The sequence below is a fragment of the Rhododendron vialii genome, chromosome 2a, assembly GCF_030253575.1.
Source record: "Rhododendron vialii isolate Sample 1 chromosome 2a, ASM3025357v1".
Lineage (NCBI taxonomy): Eukaryota > Viridiplantae > Streptophyta > Magnoliopsida > Ericales > Ericaceae > Rhododendron > Rhododendron vialii.
In genome coordinates, this window is record NC_080558.1 from 124,577 (window position 1) to 140,514 (window position 15,938).

Below are 15,938 nucleotides of genomic sequence, written 5' to 3' on the forward strand. Positions count from 1 at the left end.
TTTTTCTTCTCTTCATTCAAAAGGGTGAACCGTTGAATGGACCATCTGAATTAGGAGAGAGAGAGAGAGAGAGAGAGGCCTGTTTTGAAGAAGCCAAGTGTAAGAATTTTTGCATTTGAAGGAAGACAGATGGTCAAGAAAGTTCTCAGTTGCGGAGGAATGGGAAAGATCAACTACAGCAAGAAGAGACATCGTGAGGGGGAGCGATAGCAGGTGCTATACACTATCGGTGAAGTGACTGTTTAGGGTTCTGCCATAAGAAGGGGGAGAGGCTGCCTGTCTTACTATCTGCGGTAGATCCTACTACTTTGAGCAGGAATTTGTTTGTTGGGTATTAGGTGAATCATGTCAAAAGTTTCTATGGTCATTTGTCATTCCGCTTCATGATCTACAATCCATCCACAACTAATTCAACACTTTGATAGATAAAAGCTTCAAGTAGCAAATGCATCAATGCCTATCAGAAAGCAACTCTAAATGATTTAATGACTTGGAAGTGGCAGTAAATGGACCCAAAAAAAAAAAAAACGTCCAACCAGTAAAAGTTTGTCAATCGTGAGCATGACTAACCTAGTTGTTGCAGACATGAATGAAAACACAACTGTTGCGGTCTAATGAAGGAAGGTTTGAGTTTCCATTGAAACATCATCCTTTTGATTTGGTATACTAGTTAGTTAATGTAGAAACCAAGGTAAAGCCTTCAAATGGAAAATTCTGCATATTACAGACGAACTAAAAAGGGAGAGTGCATATAAATCATATCGGATGATAAGGTGGCTTATATGATACTAATGTATGATGAAATCGTATTGATGCTGGTTTCACAAGAACAGGACTTCAAAACCTTTCTGGCTTAAAGTTGATAGGTATGAATCCTGTCCAAACAACCAGCGCTTGTTCAGACAAGATGAAAATGCTCAAATTAACTTAGGTATTGAATGTTTCCCTGCTAAGTGAAATACTCCGAACAAACGACACTGATCTTACACAGTACAATAGTTTAAGCCCCAAAAATGTTATAGTACAAAAGAGACACCTTTGGCCTTGGATCTCCACTCCATGTTTAACATTGGAATAAAAGCTCTGGCTCAATAAAATTCATAGATGTGTTCCAACGAAACATCAGCATCAAGAACTCTGGCTGAATTTACGGCCAGACATCTTCTCAGATTCGTGTAGCATGTGATTTATGAGTCCCCTTGCCGCACTACGAATCCAGAAAGCACAAATATTAGAGCATGTACACCATTTAGGAAAAAATGTTAGTGAACAGTGCAATTTTTTCATTTTACCTACTCACATCTCTTTCAACACCATACCAATACTATCTATTTTACCTATCCTCTATTAAAATAACATTTTTTTTCTTTTTCTCTTTTCTTTTCTTTTCTTGTACTTCTTCCTCCCATTTTGGGTTTGAAGCTCTAGAACAATACGCGTAGGCTGCAGCATCAAAGAGTGACATTTGCCACTCAATAATCCGTAAATCCCTTTTTTTCATTGACTCATATTTGGATTTTTGGAATCAAATGGCCAACAAAAATTCCCCCTACATGAGGAACCCCAAAATTATACACACGCTTATATATGATACTTTATACATGTCTATATGTATACATGAATGAACCCATTTTTCATCTTCTCAGCCATTTTTACGCCGCCAATGTGGACTGGTCTCACCGGAATTGGGCAATGTCTTGGTTGGCGAGATCAAAGGAGGATTTCAAAAACCATTACACCCAAACCCTTCGTTTCAGAGAGAGAGAGAGAGAGAGAGAGAGAGATATTAAAAAAAGAGATTGCTGGTGAAGAGTCACACACGGCAGAGATACCGAAGTATTGTAGCAAAGGTGTTTTACAGAAGCGCTCATTTTGGACCCTTGCTTAGGTAAAATGGCTAAGATACTCTAAGAGCATGTACAGCAGGTAGGCTAAAGAGCATCTTAGCCTCTCTCTTTTTCTTTTTTCTTTTTTTTTACCTATCAAAAAAAAAGGCTAAGATGCTCTTTTGCCTACCTGCTGTACATGCTCTTAGAGCATTCAAAATTAAAACTATTTCCAAGAATTGTTCTTAAGGGTATATGATGCAGTGGCCAAAGAGGAGGAGTACCATCTTAAACATGATTTCTACTAAGTGGCATTTTCGTAATATAATTGACCGTGGATTTAGGCAACGGGCCCACCTGGGTTCAATCCGAAACGGCCCAACGGTCAGAACACATCGCCTTCGGCCATGTGCCGTGAGTTTTTTAGCCTTCCGAGGCCATTTAGGCCTCCCAATGGGCCTTCGTTCCGTTTTGGGCCATTTTTTGCGCTCTTATAACTTTCCGCAGGAATTTCCATTTCAGCCCATTCTTTTTTTTTTAGTCTTGTTTTTTCCTCTATTTTATGGGTCTTTAATAATTTCGGTATTGTTCTTTATGTTTTCTAGGGTTAGGTTTGCTACCTTTATATTCAGTTTTATGCCTTAGGGCTGGACGGTTGATTATTTTGATAAAGAAAAGAGTTAGAGAGAGAGTTTCTCTAAACTATTGCGTTTGTGATTGTCCTTATTCATCAACCTTCTTATTTGCTTCCCTGCATCAGTTGGTATCAGAGCCAACGCTCAATCCTGACTATGGCCGGAAGACGTGTTGGAGGTCGAGGATTGCGTGGTGGTCGTACGGCTCATGTAGACGACGTTTATGAGTGTGATGAAGTTGCGCGAGAAGCACGAACAGAGGAGAGATTTCAACGCATTGAACAGCGAGTGAAGGAGGCGCTAGGGGTGCTAACTGAACAAATCGCTGCCATGGCCGTTGGTAATCCCCCTCGCCATCGTCATGTGAACCACCATCCTCAGGAGGACAGGATTTCGGATGATGAGTTTGATGTTAACCCTTTTGCCGATGGTGGTCAAACTGGTCACTACCGACCAAGGGGCCAGAAGATTGTGGCTGAACGTCATGATTCTCGCCGCTGGGAGGCAGGTCTGAAGGTCGAACTTCCTGAGTTCCACAGGGGTTTGACGCCGGAGGATTTCTTGGATTGGATTGCTGCTATTGAGGAAACCATGGATTTCAAAAAGGTTCCAGAGAACAGGCGGGTTCAATTGGTTGCCACAAGGTTTCGGGGTAGGGCTGCAGCTTGGTGGCAGCAATTAAAGCTGACCCGATCGAGATAGGGAAAAGAGAAGATTACCTCGTGGGAAAAGATGAAAAAGAAGTTGCGGGTAGCTTTCCTTCCACACAACTACAGTCGTACGATGTATCTAATGTCTCCAGAATCTCCGGCAAAATACACGCTCTGTGGATGACTACACCACGGAGTTCTATCAGTTGGTGGCTCGAAACGATATAGCCGAGACAGATGAGCAATTGATATCAAGGTATGTTGGGGATTTGCGTTAGTCTTTCCAATATGCTTTGAATATGCTAGATTTGTATTCTGTATCGGACGCCCATCAACGAGCAATACAGTTGGAAAAACAGGCTAGCCATAAGCATGTGACTACTTGGGGTGGTGCTGGTAGGAACAGAACCCCTACTCCTGTCAAGCCAGCTGCTCTTCCACCACCGGTTGCACCACCAGCCAATCGTGCTATGGGCGGCTCCGGGTTAAGATGTTTTAAGTGTGGCGAGTTGGGCCACCGTGCTGTTGAATGTCGCAAAGGTGACCGCAAAGGCAAGGCCTTGTTGCTGGAATATGAAGAGGGTAAATGTATTCCAGTCTACCTGCACAATTGGAGAGAAGGTGTGCCGATTTGTGATTGATTCGGGGAGTTGTGAAAATGTGGTGTCAGAAGAGGCAGTCCAGAAGCTTGGGTTGCAGACAGAGCCTCATCCTAATCCTTATAAGTTGGCATGGTTAAAAAGAGGTAATGAAGTCAAAGTTTCTAAAAGATGTTTAGTATCATTTTCTGTTGGTTCTACGTATAAGGATCAGGTTTGGTGTGATGTGGTGGCGATAGATGTTTGCCATCTCTTGTTGGGGAGGCCTTGGCAATTTGATCGCAGGGTTATGCATGACGGGGGCGCTAATAAATATTCTCTCATGTCTGGGGGTACAAAGATGGTGTTGCTGCCTTCAAGGAGATTGTAGCCAAATCACCAGTTGGGGAGGGTACCAATCTGCTTACAAGGGTGCAGCTTGAGGAGGAGATTTTGGCAACAAAAGTGATATTTGTACTTGTGAGTAAAGCAAGCTCGCCGGTAGTGCTTGATCAGAACATCCCAGCTATTATCCAGCCCCTACTGTCAGAATTTCGGGATGTTTCCAATGGAGTTGCCGGATGGGCTTCCACCCCTGCAAGATATCCAACATCAAATTGACTTAGTATCGAGTTCAAGCTTGCCAAACCGGCCCCACTATCAAATGAGCCCGAAGGAGCATGAAGAGTTGCGGAGGCAAGTGGAAGAGCTGCTGTCCAAAGGCTTTATTAAAGAGAGCCTTAGTCCATGTGCAGTTCCAGCATTATTAATTCCCAAGAAGGATGGTACGTGGCGAATGTGTGTTGATAGTAGGGCAATCAACAAAATAACAGTAAAGTATCACTTTCCAATTCCGCGTTTGGATGATTTGTTGGATCAATTGGTGGGAGCAAAGGTTTTTTACAAAGCTGGACTTGAAAAGTGGCTATCACCAGCTTCGTATTCGGCCCGGTGACTAATGGAAAACAGCCTTCAAAACGCGAGAGGGCCTGTACGAGTGGTTGGTCATGCCGTTCGGATTATCAAATGCACCGAGCACCTTTATGCGAATGATGAATCAAGTGTTGTGTCCTTTTATCAGTAAGTCTGTTGTGGTATATTTCGATGATATCTTGATATACAATGCCTCGCCTGAGTTACATCTGCAGCATTTACGGGACGTTCTCACTGTCCTTCGGAGAGAGAAGTTATTCGGGGCGGTCAAGAAGTGTGTGTTTTTGACAAATTCAGTATTATTTTTGGGGTATGTCGTGTCCAAGGATGGGATTTCAGTTGATGAGTTGAAAATTGAGGCTATCCGGAGCTAGCCTCAACCAAAGACCCTCTTTGACGTCCGTAGTTTTCATGGGTTGGCAGCTTTCTATCGACGCTTTATTCCCCACTTCAGCACTATTATGGCGCCAATTACGGATTGTATGAAGGGTGTCCGTTTTATGTGGATAGATGTAGCAACCAAGGCATTTCAGTTGGTCAAACATAAATTAACATCCGCACCGGTCTTGATTTTACTAGATTTCTCTCAACCCTTCGAGTTGCATTGTGATGCGTCCAAGGTGGGAATTGGGGCTGTTCTCAGTCAACAGTCGAAGCCGGTGGCATTTTTTAGCGAGAAGTTGAACGGGGCAAAGATGAAGTACATCACTTATGATGTGGAATTCTATGCCCTGGTGCAAGCACTTAAACATTGGTACCACTATCTTATTCACAGCAACTTTATCTTGTATTCTGACCACGAAGCGCTGAAGCATCTTCATACACAAGTTGTCTGACCGGCATGCAAAGTGGGCAAGTTACATTCAGCAGTTTTCTTTTGTTATTAAACACAAGTCTGGCGTGCTCAATCGTGTGGCCGACGCCCTCAATCGCCACTCCAGCTTCCTCACGATGATGCGTGCGAAGGTAATGGGTTTTGATGCGTTCTGTGAATTATTAGCTGAAGATTCTTATTTTTCTGAGGTGTTAGCAGTTGTTGCGAGTGGAGCCGAGTCAGACTTTCATGTGCAAGATGGTTACCTTTTCAAAGGAAATCGGTTATGCGTTCTGGATTTTAGCCTTCGGTTAAAAATTATTAAGGAATTGCACAACAAAGGCTATGTAGGTCGGGATAAGACTTTTGCTTAGGTGTCGGAGCCTTATTTTTGGCCTACGTTGCAGAGGGATGTTTATCGGTTTGTGGAGGGTTGCCATATTTGTCAAGTGTCTAAAGGAACAGCAACCAACGCTGGATTATACATGTCATTGCCTGCTCCGTCGCAGCCATGGGCTGATGTGAGTATGGACTTTGTGCTGGGCTTACCTCGTACTCAACGGGGTAACGATTCTATTTATGTGGTGGTAGACCGTTTTTTCAAAATGTCCCACTTTATTCCTTGCAAAAAGACTACGGACGCGGTCAAGGTTGCTAAGCTTTATTTTTCTGGAGTGTACGTTTGCATGGCCTACCGAATTCTATTGTTTCTGACCGGGATACCCGATTCTTGAGTCACTTTTGGCGCTGCTTATGGAGGTTGGCCAGCACTAAGCTTGACTTCAGCACGGCTTATCACCCTTAGACCGATGGGCAGACTGAGGTAGTGAATCGATCTCTGGGCAACCTTCTTCGTAGTTTGGTGGGCGAATATCTCAGGCGTTGGGACCAGAAGTTGAGCCAAGCCGAGTTTGCATTTAACCACTCTGTTAACCGTAGCACCGGTTTTTCCCCTTTTCAAGTGGTCTATGGGTTCAACCCCCGTTCACCCATTGATTTAGCTCCGGTCCCGGACTTAAAGCGGATTCATGGTAAAGCTGAAGATTTTGTTCAGCAGTTGCAGAGCATTCATAAGAAGACTGCACAACACTTGCGTGACTCTACTGCAAGGTATAAGCACGCGGCCGACAAAAGGCGAAGGTTTGTAGAGTTTGAAGTGCCGTTATTCTGCGCATGATTATAACAAGCTTGCTGCTCGCAAAATTGGTCCCGTTGAAATCATTGAGAAGATCAACCCCAATGCCTACCGTTTTAAGCTTCCGAGTCATATCCGTACTGCTGACGTGTTTAACGTGAAGCATCTGACAGCTCGTCTGATGAGGAGCCAAATTCGAGGGCGAATTTCTTTTTAGACGGAGGGGATGATGCAGTGGTCAAAGAGGAGGAGTACCATCTTAAACATGATTTCTACTAAGCGGCATTTTCGTAATATAATTGACCGTGGATTTAGGCAATGGGCCCACCTGGGTTCAATTCGAAACGGCCCAACGGTCAAAACACATCGCCTTCGGCCATGTGCCGTGAGTTTTTTAGCCTTCCGAGGCCATTTAGGCCTCCCAATGGGCCTTCGTTCTATTTTGGGCCATTCTTTGGGCTCTTATAACTTTCTGCAGGAATTTCCGTTTCAGCCCATTCTTTTTTCTGAAGTCTTGTTTTTTCCTCTATTTTATGGGTCTTTAATAATTTCGGTATTGTTCTTTATGTTTTCTAGGGTTAGGTTTGCTACCTTTATATTCGGTTTTATGCCTTAGGGCCGGACGGTTGATTATTTTGATAAAGAAAAGAGTCAGAGAGAGAATTTCTCTAAACTATTGCGTTTGTAATTGTCCTTATCGCTTCGATCATCAACCTTCTTATTTGCTTCCCTGCATCAGTATATCAATAGAGCAAAGTGATCCAGGAGAAAAGGCCAACGACAATGACACTCACTCGTCCTTAAGCTTCTGAATCTTCTCAGGATCTGTTTCATGCATATGTCTTTTAAACTGCTGTCTCACCATATCAATAACAAGTGCTGTATTATGTTGCTGCAGATTAACCACATGCAAGCACCAGGTTAAACACAAAAACCTTTTGAACGGAGGGAGATCAATTTGAAAACAATGAACTCAAAGGGTCAAAAGACTAAGGAAATTCTGTGGCATCCACACTAAGAACCTTCAACCGCTATAAAACATTGATCAGACAAAACAATGGCTGTGAACAGAAACCATGAGGATAATAGTCTTCTCAATCCCAATTATGATTAGGGGCTCAAACCAATTTTGTCTAAAGAATAAGAGAGGAGTTACAAACTTATTGGCTTAACTTACTTCTTCTTGTATTTTTTATGCCCTATAAATGTTTGGAGACCCCAAAAACACGAGGGCTGTATATAATTCTCGATAGCCAACTTACTACTTCTTGTATTTTTATGCCCCGTATAAATGTTTGGATATAGAATTCTCATAAGACAACAAATCTGCTATAGGAGCGTGTTATTGCCACATTAATCCTGTGGTATTCTTATAAGACAACTTATCTGCACTACGAGCATGCTATTGCCACAGTGTCTAGTTGGCGGCAGGATTGAGAAGGCTCTCAAGCTTATCCAACTAGATGTGTGCATTAAGGTACTATTTTTAACACATAAGAATGTTTATAGTCTGTTAGAGCTTGTCCCACGTAGATTAATTTAACCTCCAAAACTAGTATATGATCCTAGGAGGCCTCTCTACTCTTTGCCAATTGGTTTTGAGTTGGATACTTTAACATAGCCAAAGTGACGCCAAACAAAAAAAAAAAAAACGTAGCCAAAGTGACATGTAGATAAATGTCAGGAAATCAATGAATGGAAACCCAAACCACAACCAAAACCAAACCAACTACGAGCTTCAGGTCAAACCTGCTCCAAATTACCCATGAGACTCCCCAAACCCTCCATTTATGCATAGGGAAATCCACTGGATTCCCGAAACTGAGATCCCTGACTGGGCCGCAACAAGTTCCTTCTAGAGGAAATTTCCGGGCATTCTTAAAGGCAAAGAATCTGCTTGAGCTATTAAGAAAAAAAAAATTCTGCATCTCACTATTCTACCTTACCATGGCCTCTAAAGTAGCAGGAAGGAGAATTTTATCCAAAAGTGGCTACAGGATCTGAATGGGTAATAAGCAAAGAGGTAGCAGTCATCTACTTGTTCATTTTCTGACTAGTTACTGATAGGTAACGGTTACAAAACTAAAATTTTCCATATTAGGCGCATGTCAAGATCATTAGATATGTGACGCCTGGCTCTTTGATAATGTTGGAAAACAAATACCCTTCTCTTGGACTAGAAGCTAAAACAGAGGGAGCTAAAGTTCTCAGGCATACTGAGAGTTTCCAGAGGGGCAGCTATGGGTCGCGAACCAAAACTCCCATCAAGGTCAAGGAGGAGCTTAATTTATGTGGTTCAGCAAAGACAACCACCACAACTCAAATACCTGCCTTTGTATGTTATCCAGTAGCTCAAGGAGTGAGAATTCTCCAAAGTGAGTGAGCCATACCAAATCAACCACCAACAGAGATTAAATGCATTAAACACCGATACCTATCATAATCATGCCAAAAGCCAGAAAAGGGGAAGCTCGATGGCTCTCTCCAGTCTAACAATCACAAGAGTCTTCCCCATTACACTGAGATGTACTCAATGCCAATTTCGTTTACAAACTTAGCCTCTTGTTGTTGTTGTTGTTGTTGTTGTTTTGCTTTTGTTTGTAATTATGGTATAAACTAGGACACTGAACATCTCTTTTTCTTTTGATGAGTAAATAATTATATTAGCAAAAAAGCACTAAGGGAACGCCACCTGTATATAGAAAAGACCACCCTATGCACTCCCATAGAACGGAGAAGCTCAAACCAATCTAAAAATTGGTCAAGAGAAGGATAACATTCTCTATTGAGTCTTGTCCCAGCTATACAGGCTATTGACCAAAAAACTTTTGATTCTAAACAAAGACTTTTCGACCCCTTGAAAACATCTCAAATTTCTTTAATGCCATATATAACCCACCCACATCAAACAAAGAGGAATCATGGCCCAACTAGGACACTGAGCATCAACGGTAATGAATGGAAAAATACCTAATATTTTGATACGCATGTATAGTCTTGATGATCTAATATTGAGACAGGAATTTTATATATAATAGGAAACGAAATAATATGAAGATGCAGAAAGGAGTTGATAGTAGATAGATACAGAGTGAACATACCCGACTGCCTACATATTTAGCCCTTCGAAGGCATTCACGGTAAAGCTACAAAACCAATAAGATTTGAATTAATTAACTTTACGATACTACAAGTAGTACATATGCAAGCAAGGTAACAGTTTTCCCATGAAGATAGGAAAATAAACTACCAGTAATTTGAACGCAATTGGAGTATTCAAAATGGAACCTTCAATAGTAAATAGAGAGTGAGGGAGAGAGTACGGAGTACTAAACTCGAATCGCATTATTGGCAAGTTCAGGAGGCAACGCTGTCTGAAGAGACGGCATCTTCTTTCTTTCTTTCTTTCTTTCTTTCTTTTGCTGGAAAAACAGATTGCGTCGTTCTGATGATGAGTGTTTCGGTGGATGGATCTGTGATCTGTATTGTATGTATACTGTGAAGTTTTAAAGCTATTGTTTTAGTTTTACACTTACCTCCTCAATGTTTCTTCACATAAAATACACTAGCCTTCCCCCTAATTCCACAAAATTATTACTATACCCACCATGCCCACTTGGTTGTCAACAATAAGTCATAGAAAGAACACAAACTTGTATACATTTTTTTTTTACACTGTTTAATATACTTTTACGTACTTCTATACATTTTTCACACATTTCAATATATAATTTTAACCTTAACAACAACTTAGCGAGCTATTTTTAGCATATATTAAACAGCGTGAGTACTAGCTAAAGGACTAAAATTCCTCAAAATACCACACGAAAAAATTACATTCACCTCCCCTTTTATATAGTAATAATAAAATAAGAAAATGATGCTGTTGGATACAGCATTGTCTAGGTAAATTAATTTGCCTCTCTTGAAATGTACTCCAACAAAAGTAGTTTACATCTCTATTTTTCATGAAAATATCTGTGTCATTACTTTACCCAATAGAATAATACCCTTTTTTCACGGTTATAAAACTTCACTGTTTGGGTTAAATGACGCTATTTGATGGATGCCACTCATTGAACATTTCTTTGCAATCAAGAAAATGAGCTACTCTTCTTACGTTGCAATTTGCAAAATGCTAGTAGGATTTTCCAGAATCAATATGGATTGATTATCTTCTCTTTTCCCTGCATCAACCATGCATTAGGATTAGCTAGGCCCATCAGCTGAGCCCTTGGAATTTCCCCTCTGGCCGGCTCGCTTTTGGGCAAGACTTTGCGGCATTTTCTGACTTCAGTATAGAACAGAAAAGGTGGGATAGTAAGGACTTCCATTATTTGGGGTTTCCAAAGCCCATAACAGCGAGCTATACACAACCCGATCGAGAGGTTTTTTTTCTGCAATTCGAATTACAAAACCATAGATGTAAAAAAAAATTCCATTCTGTTACAAAGTAAGGGAAACCCCCCCAAACTCCCTACCTCACACACTCATGACTCATCACACATTAAGGGAAACAAATCCCAAAGGGATGGAGCCTAAATTAACCCCCAAGAATCCACTAAAAAATATAATGGCTCTTGGGCTCTATACAAAGTGTATAGTACTATATATATATGTATCTAACATAAGTCTCCTAATTTTAACAGCCATAAGAGGAAACCTCTGCCACAGACTCGGGCTCCCCATCTTGCAAGCAATCAATGGGAGGAATTGTCAACGTCTCCTGAGTTCCGTATGAATTCCAGCAAAACGGGTCATCCACCAATTCCCCTTCAAAAGGAAGCAACTCAACTTCAGACATTGTTATGTTAGTGCAGGGCACGGTGTCGCTACAAGCAAAGTGAATCGGTGGGCTCCGCACGTCGTAGGTCCCCTTAATGTTGTTGTAGGAAACACCGGAGAGGTAAACTGCTGAAGTCTCGTTGCGACATGCCTTTGTTAGGCAGTAGTACTGGTCTATGATAATGCAGTTTCGGACGTTGTCCATTTCGATGGTGTCAAATGTTATGCCCGATACACTGCCCGCCCCGCCTTGCCATGTCTTGATCCTGAGACCATTGTCCGAGTCCCTTATCATTGAGTTTCTAACTGTTATGTTGGATACACATGCCTGGGAGTTGTGCACCCCCAGGCTCCCAATGCTGCAGGGAAAATAGAGTCCAATGTAATGTCTTTGAAATAGTTCTCAACTAAGAAATATGAACTGGGGGACTTGACTAGGATGCATTTCAAGAACAAGTGAAACTGAGTCTTGAGTCACTGAATCGTTTTCGTTGTGTGTTCTATTTTCATTGTATGACAGCTCAAAAAGATTGTTTTGCAAATTGTTTGGAATCCTTGATCGGATGCAGACCATGCCCATCATGGGCTTATAATAAGGGGCCAGCAGCTGAGTTGGGCCAAATTAAAGTCTCTCAAACTCTTCAAAAACAGTGAGTGTTTTTGAGCTATTCATATATTTATTTTGTTTGAGAAAACAACCGGAGGATAGGATCCGTGAGATGTAGACATGTTTTCTAATTCAAATAAGTGAAGAAGGGTGAAGATACTTGATGTAATGACAAAGGTGGCCTCCATAACCGGAGTAATCAGCCAAATTGGTTAGTTGCGTGAACAGGTTTAGTCGCGATAGCAAATAAAGCATGTTTTGATGTACCTGATGCCATGACTCGGTCCACAAGTTACACCGTCTATTTCAACATTTGAGCACCCCGTTCCGATGGAAATGCAATCATCCCCTGGTAAATCAGGGTGACATTATTGAATATTAATGCACACAAGAAAAAATTACACAACTGATAAAAAGCAAATTTGTGTGATTTTGATTTGGTTACCATTTGCTATAACAGAGTTGTAAATCCCCACATATTTTGTGTTTTCAATGTGGATGCCGTCAGTATTGGGGCTAAGCTTAGGGGAAGATATGGACAACTTGTCTATCAGTACTCCTTGACACCCATCAAATTTCATGTGGAACTGGGGACTGTTTTGGATGCGTAACCCGCTAACCACCAAATTCGTGCTCAGGAAGAAGCGAATTAGCTGAATAAATGGTAAGCAAAATTATTTCTTTCATAACAGAAAACCCCTAAGTGATTGATTAAAACGAGGCAAATGTTGGATTAAAACGGTAAGCATTTACTAGTATTTATTTTTGGGTACTTACAGCAGGGCTGTCACATGGTCCAGGCAAGGTTGTTCCGTTGGGACCCTGAAAACCGCATTTTAATTAAATTTAGCGTGGCATTTCATTCATCGCCTTGACAATAAACCCGCATTTCAAAAAAAAAAAAAAGGATCTAGGACAAGATAAATGCTGATCTTAGAATATTATACAGTGCAGATAGCTTGAGAATTGGAAATGCCAGTGAAAGTAGAGAAGGGAAACCGTAAAAGTTCAAGAATGGACAGAGCAGCTGTTCAAAAAAAAAAAATTAAAAGAATGGACAGAGCAACATATTAGAGATTCAGACAAGTTCAAAACCCAGGAAAACTTTGTATGCGTATATGTGTGCGCGTGTGTGTTTGCAGGGTTATTGTAAGGAGTAAAATACCCGATGAGGTTTGCAAGGGAGTTCCCACCACTTCTCGCCATTCCCTTCAATAGTACCAGTTCCGGTGAATGTCATGTCATCGAGTCGGTAAAACACAATCCATTGCTTGTTACTGTCTGTTTTTGGCCAGCAATCCGGTCCATTAGGCGGCATCAACACCCCGTCCACCTTATTCACATGCATAAACTCAAAATATTTAGCCCAAAAATAGCATTTCCCACCATCCTTTAAAAAATTTGCTAGTATTTAGTGGTGTTCGTTGCAGCAAAAATTTGGGTGAAAATTAACTATGCTAAAAGCATCAAAATAAACCCTTTATGGATTATCTGCTTTCTTTTTTGAAACAGTTAGTATAAAATGTTTGACCCCATAAGTGGAAACGGAAGTTGCAAAACAATATTATGTTCCAAAAGGAAAGAAAAAGCTGTAACAAACACCCCTAACCGGGAAGAACATTGATGGGAAAATTTAGCTGCAGTTCTTACCTGAAACACTAATCCCCGATTACAGGGGCCTGAGAAAATTGTGGAAGTCATTGTGAAAACATAGCCGGAGGGAACCAAAAGAACGGCGGATTCCACGGCACAGGCAGCTTTCCAGGCTGTTCTAAAGGCGGGAGTGTCGTCGGTGGACCCATCTCCGACCGCCCCATAAGACGTAACGTCAAAGACACAGCCAGAGCTGGAATTATCACCAGGACCACTTGGGTCGGAAGGAACTGGGGGAGGATAAACAGGGGAGGGTGAAACAGCTTCTTGAGAACTTGGAGCTTCAACAGGGGAGGGTGAAACAGCTTCTTGAGAACTTGGAGCTTCAACAGGGGACCCTTTCTTCTTCTGGTTGTGAAAATGGGTTCTCCCTTCCACATTGCCTAGATTTTGAGAAATAAGAGCCACAGCCATTAGAATTATCAAGTGCCGACGAGTTGGCCTCATTTTACTTGAACGGTAATATGGCAGAGTATTAAGCAAGTTGAAGTGTATCTCAACAATGGAGTCAATTTCTCCCAAATGTTTCTAGGAAAGTGATATAAAAAGTTACACTTTCTTCTGAAATATTGAAGCCGAAATTAGTGGACGAGAACACAGATGAAGAAATGAGGAGTTAAGAGGTTGGGAGTTCCATAACTCTTGTCGACTGAATAAGCAAGGACAAGTTAAAGTAGAGGGGTTGTGATTTATACCCGAAAGGGTGCCAAATAATTAACAGTTCTAACTCGACGGGGGTGGCACGCGTCAAGATCTGGTTGATCCAAAAATCATTGTCCCAAGGAATACACTTAAAATAAGTTCAATTGTGCAACAGAAGAACAGGTTTTTTCTCTTAAAATAAGTTCAATTGTGCAACAGAAGAACAGGTTTTTTCTTTCTGTTTCTACATCGACCTCCACTTTGTCTGTTTCAGTGTGTTGTCGTCTAGAGATCTTCTGTTTGCTGGATTTTTCTTCGGGCAAAGTCCACTTTGACCCCTGTAGTTATCGCCATGTGCGATACCCCCTCATGATTCAAAACTTAACACATAACCTACATGTGGTTTTGAAAATGTGCGGATAGACCCCCTGCCGTCATGTTTTTCATCCATATTAATGGACACAACATTAAAAGACCGATATACACTCATCATGTTCCTTGATTCTTCTTCTTTTTTAAATTTAATCACACCATCCTCTATACCAAAAATTGAATCCAAACCGTTGATATTGTAAATTTTGATGAGTACTACATTTACACCAAAATTTAAGTCAATCAAAAAATGAAAAGCTCATGGTCGAATTGATTTTGTTATGAAATTAAAATTTCAAATTTGAATTTACTAAAAATTAGATCACTAGGTTATTGATGCCTAATTGAGATGATTTTTTTACAGAGATACTCTATTATTTATTTAATATATTATGAACGACTTAGATTACATTCTAGAAGCGTATGAGATACACCTCCGTTAATATAGATAGAAAACATGATGGCAGATGATCTATCCGCATATTTTTCAAAACCACAGGTAGGTTATGTGCTCAGTTTTGAACCATGAGGAGGATATCCGCTCATGGCAATAATCACAGGGGGTGAAAATGGATTTTGCCCTTTTTCTTTTATATGTTTATATTATTCTCTGCTGTTCTTTAACATCTTTGTTTGTGTTTTGTAACTTGTGAGTGATCTTCTGTTTGCTATGCAATCATTCGCAAATCAGCAAAAACCCTTCGGCTTCACCCCAACTATTTGTAATTAATCAACTCTTTCACTTGCCTCAAAACAATGAACCGACTCTTTTGATACATTTGCCTCTATCATTTGGGAAAAAGGAGTGAAAAGCGTTTGCCTCTATACGCCTCAAACGCATAAACGAACACTTGTGTTGTTCTCCGCTCAAAAATCAAGGCACAGGAATGTTTTTGTTGTGCCTCGCCTCAAGGCGACCCCCAAAATTGCCTTTATGTACGGTGGGGAAAAATTACTTATAGTGGACAACCGCAAAAACAACCGCCAATAGTACTATACCTGAGATTTGCCAAAATGTCTTTGCTGATAAAAGAAATTAAAAAAGAAGAAGGAGAAAGATTTGCCAAAATGAATAATTGCATGATGGTTGACAAATGCATTGCTCATTTGATTTGTTGAACTGGTGCGTGTATCATGATTTTGCAATTTTCCAATAAGTGTCATTTCAAGGTTTCCTCTCATAGCAGACAGGCATTATAGAAGACAGGCCTCATTATAGAACCAATTCGTGATTTTTAAATACACATATCCCTGTATACAAACAACAAGGTTCTACTTTAACAAAGGTTATGCAGACAAGAAGTTAAT

The 15,938-nt window shown here is 40.9% G+C and overlaps 2 protein-coding genes across 2 annotated transcripts; both read right to left on the reverse strand.

Moving 5' to 3' along the window:
- Positions 1–764: 764 nt before the first annotated feature.
- Positions 765–10,065, reverse strand: LOC131316400 (uncharacterized). The gene is made up of 4 exons (XM_058345750.1): positions 9,907–10,065; positions 9,673–9,717; positions 7,366–7,463; positions 765–1,207 (listed from the first exon to the last, which is right to left on the reverse strand). The coding sequence occupies exons 1-4, from the start codon at positions 9,958–9,960 to the stop codon at positions 1,129–1,131; spliced, it is 276 nt and encodes a 91-aa protein (XP_058201733.1). The 5' UTR covers positions 9,961–10,065; the 3' UTR covers positions 765–1,128.
- Positions 10,066–10,872: 807 nt separating this feature from the next.
- Positions 10,873–14,421, reverse strand: LOC131316396 (polygalacturonase At1g48100). The gene is made up of 6 exons (XM_058345744.1): positions 13,614–14,421; positions 13,129–13,296; positions 12,741–12,785; positions 12,409–12,616; positions 12,231–12,312; positions 10,873–11,715 (listed from the first exon to the last, which is right to left on the reverse strand). Exons 1-6 carry the CDS (start codon positions 14,061–14,063, stop codon positions 11,214–11,216), a joined length of 1,455 nt encoding a protein of 484 aa, XP_058201727.1. The 5' UTR covers positions 14,064–14,421; the 3' UTR covers positions 10,873–11,213.
- Between the last annotated feature and the right edge of the window lie 1,517 nt (positions 14,422–15,938).